This window comes from Echinops telfairi, unplaced genomic scaffold, assembly GCF_000313985.2.
Source record: "Echinops telfairi isolate 266 unplaced genomic scaffold, ASM31398v2 ScPeMD7_7424;HRSCAF=8462, whole genome shotgun sequence".
NCBI lineage: Eukaryota > Metazoa > Chordata > Mammalia > Afrosoricida > Tenrecidae > Echinops > Echinops telfairi.
Genome location: NW_022111324.1, coordinates 45,318,502 through 45,328,098, shown reverse-complemented (window position 1 = coordinate 45,328,098; position 9,597 = coordinate 45,318,502). Strand labels below are relative to the sequence as shown.

Genomic DNA, 9,597 nt, shown 5'->3' with positions numbered 1-9,597 from the left:
AAAAAAAAAAGAAAGAAACACAACTTACACCTCTTGAACAAAACCGCTGCTTTGCCGTGTGTAAATCAAAGTCCACAGAATTCTTTGTGGAAGGGTCAGAGGGATGGAAAAGCACTCCCGAAGTCAGAAGTGTATGGCTCTAGATCAGCTGTTCTCAACCTGTGGGTTGCAAGGGTTTTGGGGGTCAAACGACCCTTTCACAGGGGTCGCCTGATTCATAACAGTAGCAAAATACTTCATAGTTATGAAATAACAATGAAAATAATTTTATGGTTGGGGGGGTCACCACATGAACTGTATCAAAGGGTCGTGGCATTAGGAAGGTTGAGAACCACTGCTCTAGATGGAGAATATATTGAGAAACAACGGCTTCTCGTTTTGATATTTTTGATTAATAAAGGTTCCTTTAAGAGTCCTGTTGGGACTATGGGTTATGCACAGGGCTGCCACGTGCAAGGTCGGGTACGTTTCAAACTGCTAGTACGGGGTCAGCAGCCCGAGAGGTAAGCAAGCCACTACACCAGCAATGCTCCTTCCATGGACATACTGTAGATGGCAACTCTGAGGGCCACAGAGAATGTAGGCTCCTCTCCGTGGCTGTATTCCTGGCCTCTATTGTATCTTTCCTGGTTTATACTTAAATACCTTTTAAATAAAAATAATTATCTTAAGTAATTTGAAATAATTGTAAGAAATACAATTGCAGTCCACAATGGGAAATAGGGCATCTGAAGTTAGCCTAAAAGTTTGAGACTGATAAATTTTAACATTTTGTAATTATCCATTTTTCTTCTAAAGATTTCGAAATGCTATACAAATATTTCTTATCATGATTATTCAGAAACAGGGAAAACTGAGACAGAACACTTTAGGAAAATCCCCACGAAAGACAGGAATAAATGGTAGAAGGAGAACTGGAAAGATACTACTGTAAAGGGCTTTTCTTTAAAAGAGTTTGATGAAGAATTACTATCTTTTTTTTTCTTTAAAAAAAAAAAAAGGAAAAATTATGTGAGGCTGAGTGGGAAAAGTGTTAAATGTGACAAACGAAAACAATTATTATCATCTACAGCAACAAGCTTGTCACCAATAATAAATGCAGAGTAATTAATTTATATATAATTTGTAACTTGCTAAAAGAAAACTATACTTGGAAAACTGGATCCACTGTGGGTAAGGGGACTTGCAATCACAGACCAATGTTGCATATATTTCTTATTTCTGTACTAATCAAATATAAACAGGCTTGTCAGAGAAAACCTATACATACTTTGCTATTTTGTAATAGAACAGTTAAGATTTACATCTGACAGGTCTTCATGCAAGCCTTATGCCTTCGTTTCCAGTACTGTACTATAAAACTGTCATGAACTATAGGAAGAGTCTAAAATAAAGGTTAAAATATAAATTTTAGTATCAGAAAGGATTCAACTCTAAATTCAATCCAACTACTTACTAGCCAGATGATTAAGGGTACGCTTTTTAATCCTTCTAAACCTGTTTCCTCACTTATAAAGGGGCATAATGCCATTGTTGCTAAATTCTTTTTTTTTTAATTATTTTATTGGGGGCTCATACAATTCTCATCACAATCCAAACATACATCCATTGTGTCAAGCACATATGCACATTTGTTGCCCTCATCACTCTTAAAACATTTGCCTCCCACTCTAACCCCTAATATCAGTTGCTCATTTTCCCCCTACCTCCCCACTCCCTCATGAACCCTTCATAGTTCATAAATTATTATAGTTTTGTCATGTTACCCTGTCCTGATGTTTCCCTCCGCCCTCTTCTCTGCTGTCCATTGTGGACGCCATTGCAAGATGGCGCGGTCCCGTGTCATCCGCGCGCGACAGTCCATCCCCCAGGGAGGAGGCAATACTTAGATTCTTATAATCGGTTCCCCCTTTCTACCCCACATTCCCTTCACCCTCCAGGCATCGCCCCTCTCACCACTGGTCCTGAAGGAGTCATCTATCCTGGATTCCCTGTGTTTCCGGTTGCTGTCTGTACCAATGTACATCCTCTGGTCTAGCCAGATTTGTAAGGTAGAATTGGGATCGTGATAGTGAGGGGGGGGGGAGCATTAAAGAACTAGAGGAAAGTTATATGTTTCATCGTTGCTACCCTGCACCCTGATTGGCTCGTCTCCTCCCCACAACCCTTCAGTAAGGGGGTGTCCAGTTGCCTACCAATGGGCTTTGAGTCTCCACTCTGCACTCACCCACTTTTACAATGATATGATTTTTTGTTCTTGGATGCTTGATACCTGATCCCTTCGACAGCTCGTGGTCACACATGCTGTTGTGCTTCTTCCATGTGGGCTTTGGTTGCTAAATTCTCAAGACTATTTTCTCTTTGTGAATCAGAATATTTTGTAATTTGAACTTCAGTGGACAAAGAAGATCTTTCTGTATCAATGACTTGTCTTAAAATCTTATAGGTGTGGTTCTCAACCAAGAATGATGCCCCCACAGGGCATTCAGCAACCTCTGGAGACATTTTGGTTGTCATAACTGGAAGGATAAGAATCTAGTGGGCATCTGGTAGAGGCCAAGGATGCTGCTAAAGTCCTACAGTTCACAAGATAGCTCCTAACAACAAAGAATGTTCTTTCAATGGTTCTATTAAGGAAAAATGCTTTGAGTCTTAGAAAACAAAACAATTTCTACTAAATGTAAGAGTTGCTCTCAGAATTGAAAGAAATGTGTATGAAATGCTCAAGAACTCACTCACTACCACTGAGTTGATGCCAACTCAATAGCAACCCTACAAGATAGGGTGGAATTGCCTGTGGGTTTCTGACACTGTAACTCTTGAGGAGAGTAGAAAGCCTGGTCTTTCTTCTGAGGAACAGCTGGTGAATTCGAACTGCTGACCTTGAAGTTAGCAGCCCAAGGGGTAACCAGGGCTCAGAATAGTACATGGCACAAAATAAATAAAATTCATTGCCATCAAATTGATTCCAAATCATAACAACCCTAGAAAGAGTTTCTGAGACGTCTCTCTCAGAGCAGCTGGTGGGTTTGAACTGCTGATCTTGTGGATAGTAGTCCAATGCCTAGCCACAGTGCGCCACCAAGGCTCCTTCGGCACAAAGTAAGTGTTAATAAATTAGTAATAGTAGAATTTGTTTGTTGTTGTCTAAAGCAATGTGCATACAGTAATTTATCAACTAAATAAGTGTCAAGATCCTTAACTCGGCCCTTCTCACAATTCTGTCCCAATGTACCAGTTCCAGCTGGCTCTCCTATTACTGTTCTTACATAACCCTCCTCCAATCAAACTGGTCTATGTGGTCAACACCAGCACGGCCTACATTTCACAATGCCCCCCTGTATACGAAACACCGGGGCCACCTACAATACCTAATTGACACTCCAGCTGACTCCCTTCAGAGTCGCCCTTAAATACCACCTGCCACCTCCATTACACAGGTGGCTGAAAGTGACCTGCCCTTCCTAAAGATTTCGAAATGCTATACAAATATTTGCATATGAGAGAAGTGTCAGAAAATAAACTTGTGAGAACCTATCATGACACTCAGCATCTCTGTTAAAAAAGTGGGGAGGGGCTACATGGTTCTCATTGTTCCTGCAGGGCTTCAAACAGGTGATGCAGTGAAATCAGAACAGACACGAACTTGTCAAATGTGGGTGTACGGGGAACAATACCTGGAATGAGAAAAACGACAGGCCAAAGCCCTGAGCTGTGAGACTTGAAAGAGGCATAGAGGGTCCTTTCAGGAGCCTGATGCAGGAGACTGGATGATTGCCAGGACTGTGGAGAGTGATGACCTTCAAAGCAACGCTGCGGCAAGCTGCCCTCAGTGGGCAGGGCGCTGCTATTTCCAACTGGACCAACCAAGGGATCTGGTTGCTGAGCCATACCCAACTGCCCTTGCTTTCTCCAAGGGATGTTCATTTTTCAGCAAGGCGCCACTCCATCATTTCCCCCATTCTGGTTATCAATCTAGTGCTCTTTACACAACTGGGTCTGTTCCCCTTTCTCTTCGGTGGCCTTGACTGAACCGAGAAGAGCCAGCTTGAAGTCCTGATACTGTAATCCTGACCTCTACAGCAGTTATAAAATGCCCTGCTGATGCTGTGGACTGTCCACAGTTCAAACTCACCAGTCACTCCACAAGAGCCCGAGGAGGCTGTCTGGGCCCATAAAGCTTCAGTCTCAGAAGCCCTATGAAAGGCCACAGCTAGTCAGGATGGGACTAGATGGCAGGGCCTGGTGGGGCTTGTCCCAGTAGTTCTATCCATGTAGCAGATCTCCTCACTAGAACATAAACTCCTAGAAGAAAGGCAGAGCTTAGACCTCACGCATCTGACACGGCCCCTTGAAGAGTCCTCCTCCCCAGGGTCAAGTGATCTCAGGCTTTCTTCATTCCAGTCCAGATTCTGATAGCCCTAACCCTTCCTCCTTCTCCTCAGCACTCGCCATCCCCTAGTCCCCACTGTAGGTGTTCGCCACCCAAGACTCTGTCTCAGCTTTCCTGTCTTCCTTAACAATCTCCCCTACTTCCAACTTCAACTCTACAGAGAAAACTCCCAAATCCCTTTTTCTAGGAGCCTCAACCGCGCTCACACATTCTAGGCCTAATTCCTAACTACCTATTTCTTTTCTTTTTATTTTTTTCATGACTATATTCTGCAAACATTTATTATATTTATATAATAGATGCCATGGATTACCAGTGGACACAGTAGAAGAGGTCTCAACATTTCTTTCCGTTTGTTCAGATAGCTAAATGAATTTTGTTTCTTATAATTGTCTTATAAAGCAGTTTGCTTTTATACTGTATATGAAATTTAATACTAGGCAAATATAGTTGAGGGGAATCCTAACTACCTATTTCACTGAATTTCTCAAAGAAAATATTGGCCAACGCATCAAGTTCAAGGCTCCCCAAAATAAAGGTGCCTTCTCCTTCCAATTTGCTTTTTTCTCTGTCAATAGGCTCAGGATTCACCCTCCCAGTCACCAAATCTCAAAGGATCCAGTAACCACATCCTCCTTAAAGCCTCAGATAACCTCCTCTCTATTCCCTTTTCCAGCTAAACCAAACATGCGCACTCAAATTCAGTTATTTCAACAACCTGGGGATGATACTGCTACAACATTTTCCCTATCGTGTACCTCTTCTTTCCCATTCCCTTAATGTCTACCCTTATAGCACAGTGGTTAAGACACAGACTCAAGCTAGATTCCCCCAGGTTCAAATCCTAGCTTCATCAGTAAGTGGCTTTGGGCTCGTTCCTATACTCTGAGCCTCACTGTCTTCATTAGTAAAATTAGAGTAATAATAGTTCCACTTAGAAGGCTCATGAGGATTAAGATGAGATCATATATATAAAATTAACACACTAATTGCTAATAAATATTAGCAATTTTATTATCATTTCTACCTACTTCGAGCCTTCATCATCTTTTGCCAGGATACTCACAATAGCTTCCTAAACTGCTCTCTGCTACTATTGCTGTGAAGTTGGTTCTGTCTCATAATGATGCTACATAGATATGCACAGAACAAAACGCCACTCAGTCCTGTGTCACCCTCCCAATCTTGCTATGTTTGGGCCCACTGTTGCAGCCACTATGCCAATCCATCTTGTTAAAGGTCTTCCTCCTCCTTGTTGACTCTTTACTAATGTCCTTCCCCAGGGACCCACCCTGCTACTAGTCTCTTAAACCACAATTAATTCTACTGTTTCACAACCTTCATCTATGCATTAGGATTGTGACAAGAGCACAATGGTGAAGAAATGTAACCATTTTTTAACAGCAAATGATTTTATATGGATAAACTAGAGGACATGAGAAAGGCAATGATAGCTGTTGAGGATGGAATAACAGAAAGAAGGAAGTGGGCCTTGAACTCAAATTCAAGAATTACAGAACAGTGTCACTGGAAATTTGGTACCTACCATTTTATATCAAGGACTGAAGGTGGCAGAGCACTTATTTAAAGCTAACACAGCAACACTACTGCTTTTAAATGGGTTAAGCTGTTCCAATACAGCAGTAGAGACAGCACAAATAGCTGCTGCTTCTACAATTTACTTACAGTACGTAGGGCAGTGGTTCTCAACCTTTCTAATGCTGCGACCCTTTAATATAGTTCCTCATGTTGTGGTGACCCCCCCCAACCATAAAATTATTTTTGTTGCTACTTCATAACTAAGTTTGCTACTGTTATGAATCTAATGAAAATATCTGATATGCAGGATGACCCCCAAAGGGGTCACTTGACGACCCACAGGTTGAGAACCTCTGGTCTAGCTTATCTGTTTATTATTTCAAATGAATCTATACAAATGTCTTCTGCATTTGAAATTCTATTTGCATTCTTCCAAAAAGTAAAATATTAAGATCTGGGGCTCTTTGGAGGATATTGATTATTTCTAGTAGAGAAGAAAATGGTTCAAAATCCTGACAAAACTATGAAACACCAAATTAATTTAATATTCAACCTGCTTTGCAGTTATGACAATGCTGGTGTGCTTCATTTACTTTTCATAGTTTCATTACTTCATTTTATGCCCACAACTTATTTCTAACTATCCTTCAAGAAATTTTCAAACATATAGTTCCAAAGTTGACTACTTTTTAATCTATCAAATATTAGAAAGTTTCTGAAGACTCTCACCATCATTGACAAAGAAGGGATTCTAGGAAAGCATACCCTAACAACACACTAATTGTCTTTAATAACCAGCTGAACCCTCTAGGTAAAACCTTCAAAATAAAGATTTTTCTATTAACCCTTGCTGCACAGTAGATTCTGCAGAAAAAAAGTTAAAGTATTTCCAGTACAAAAAAATTGAAATCTTAAAAATTTTCCTTAACCATATCTTATTACTTTTTCTCACTTCCATTTCTTATTACGAAATCACCCTTTTAAGGTCTTCTATGTCATCCCCTCGTCAATATGGGTTTTTTTATCCATTTCAACAGCTGCAAAGGCAACCAGAGGAAAATGAGCCAAGATCTTCCAACTCTTCAAAGAAAACCCAAAAACAAACACAGGACTTTCAACATGTGCTATTTGCACACTTTTCACACTTGCAGAAAAAGAGAAAAGATGACATTGCAGAGTAGCATCAAAAACAAACTCATGGGTCAGAAAAACCTGAACAGCAAACAGAATCCCCCTCCTTCCAGATGTTTAATCTTGTGTAAATACTTTTTTCTGAGCCTGTCCCCTCTGCAAATGAGATCAATATTTGCCAATGTGATGGGACTACACAAAGCCACTGATTATGAACTAGGCATATGCCCACCTTAACCAATACTTTACCCTTTAAAGTCAGACGGAACGCAAAACAAAAAAATTGTTTTACCCCTCTAAGCACTAGTGTTTCTGTTTTTGTTTTAAACAGGAAACATAGTAACTAATCTCAGAATCCTAGTCAATTCCTAATGTACAACTTCATGCAAAGCATATCATGCAATGCCTGGCCCCCAACAGATTCCACAGTTAAGAGATTTCCTTCACTTTCTTTCTCATTCAAGTGTGTTCAATGTGGATTCATCCAGTGATCCAGAATCAAGTTCACTTGCCTGACACATTGCCAGAATGTAGGACATTTTCTGGTTAGTCTCTGTAAAGAAGCCAGGGCACAACTTAGACATCTGCACTAAGAGTCTCCTCTCCGTTTCAGGGGGAAAGAGAAAATATTTTTGTTATTTCCCCTGACTTCCATTTTGCACAAATTACTTTTCTGCAGCGGTTCCTACAAAAATTTCTATCTTTGCTACAACATCTAAATGTCTTCATTTCCTCTCTAAATTGGCTATTAGCTTCAGTATGCAACTTAGGGTAAAACCAAGATAGAGGTTGTTATTCCCACTAATGTTTACTTCAGTGATGTCAGAAATTTGTAAAAGGTAACATTTAGTGTACTTCTACTATGGATTATTCTAGACATTCTGCTCCAAACAAATCTTTAAAACTGAAATAATTGGTTATATCTGGTTATTATATCTGCTCGTTGTTATATCTTTCTTTATCCTCATGGCAGCTGGAAAACCTGTTATCACCTTCCTACTTCAGTATCAAGCAAGAGAATTCAAATAAAACTAAGGCTATCCTAAATATATCATTATGCCAGCGTGACCTTTCCCCCAAAACAATCTGCCAAACATTAAGATCCATCTGCTGTTTAATAACGTGTGCACGCTCTGGGAAGGCTCCACTGCGTATACATTCAAGGCAGCAAGACTGAACTCAACCATTTAAACACGTATTTTCCTAATCCTAAAATAGGAAATAAAACCATCCTGGGGGGAAGAGGGCCACCACCTGTATTTAATATCTGAACAAAGGTTTGTCATTAACAAATTTTTCAACAAATATTTCATGTACCCCAAACACATCAATTAGAGGGCAGAAATTATGCAGATTCCTCTTCAAAGTTACCACACAGGAGCTTTTTCAAATGAAAGGCAGCTCTCTAATGACTAAAGCCTTGTAGAAACAGCACAGGCTCCAAAAGCAAACCTGAAGAGAATTCCAACAGGAGGCCCTTTTCCTGTTATTTTGCAAAGATTAGGTAAAGGCCCGCATGTGCAACTGCTACTGCACTGTACAATGTCTGTGTCAACAGCACATGCCTGAAACACACACACACACAGTCTCCTATTAAAAAATATGACACGAATTTCAAAACAGAAATGTTTGAGAGAAGAAGAAAAAAGAAATGCTTGCTCCTCTTAACTCATAAAGCCAAAATACACTGGGAGGCGGAGGCGGGCCCGGTAAGAATGCCTATCAATGAACATATCAAAAGAAAAGAGCATGCATGCTAAGTCGGGGGAGCTAAATGTTGGTTTCAAATAACTGGTTTAATAAAGTCGGATGTGTGGCTGGAGCGATGATACCGGCTTCAAGAATGACAACATAAATCGCCCTGCGACCCAGGCCACCTTCCAGCTCACGGAGCCCCGAGAGCAGCCATCATCGCAAATGTCAAAAGCATGCTGCTGCTCTAGCCTGCTTCTCCCAATAATAAAGAAATCATCTCGGATTGCTGGGTGGTGCGATCGAAATGCTGACGGAAGGGGGAATGTTTGCAGCACACTGGGGGCAACACCACAAATTAAAACCAGTCCGGGTAAAAACATGACAAGGGGGAAATTATGACAAGACTGCTGAGTGGGGTGTCGGGGGAAACCACTCTGCTCTCCAGTAACACAAGGCTGGCCAATTTCCACCTGACAGCCCCGGGCCCTTCAAGGAAACCCAGCCTGTCTGGACCCATCCTTTTCTCCTTTTCCTCGGGTCACCCCCACCGGATTCCCGGAATGTGGACGCGAAGACACGCAGGGAGAATTCGACGCTCGGCCACCCAAGCCCGGCCCCGGGACCTCCTGAGAAGGCAGGGGGAAGGGAAGGCGCGACTCACCTGTCCCAAAGGCTTTGGCCACCAACCAGGCCAGGTTGCAGGCGATTTTGGCCCTGGCGAAGTCGTAGTGGTCAAAGGGCTTGATGGCTGGGACAATGAAGGTCTTCCGCAGCTCCCGGGGCTCGGCGGCATCCCCCATCTTTCTCGGCGGCTGCTCGCGAGGTCCGGCCTCGGACCT

The 9,597-nt window shown here is 41.7% G+C and overlaps 1 protein-coding gene across 2 annotated transcripts in view; it reads right to left on the bottom strand.

Moving 5' to 3' along the window:
- CAMSAP2 (calmodulin regulated spectrin associated protein family member 2) overlaps positions 1-9,591 on the bottom strand; it is a 124,930-nt gene extending 115,339 nt beyond the window's left edge. For both annotated transcript variants that reach the window (XM_013003986.2, XM_004699788.2), the window contains exon 1: positions 9,420-9,591. In XM_013003986.2, coding sequence (XP_012859440.1) covers positions 9,420-9,558 — 139 coding nt within the window. In that variant the 5' untranslated portion in view covers positions 9,559-9,591. The remainder of the gene's footprint in view (positions 1-9,419) is intronic.
- Between the last annotated feature and the right edge of the window lie 6 nt (positions 9,592-9,597).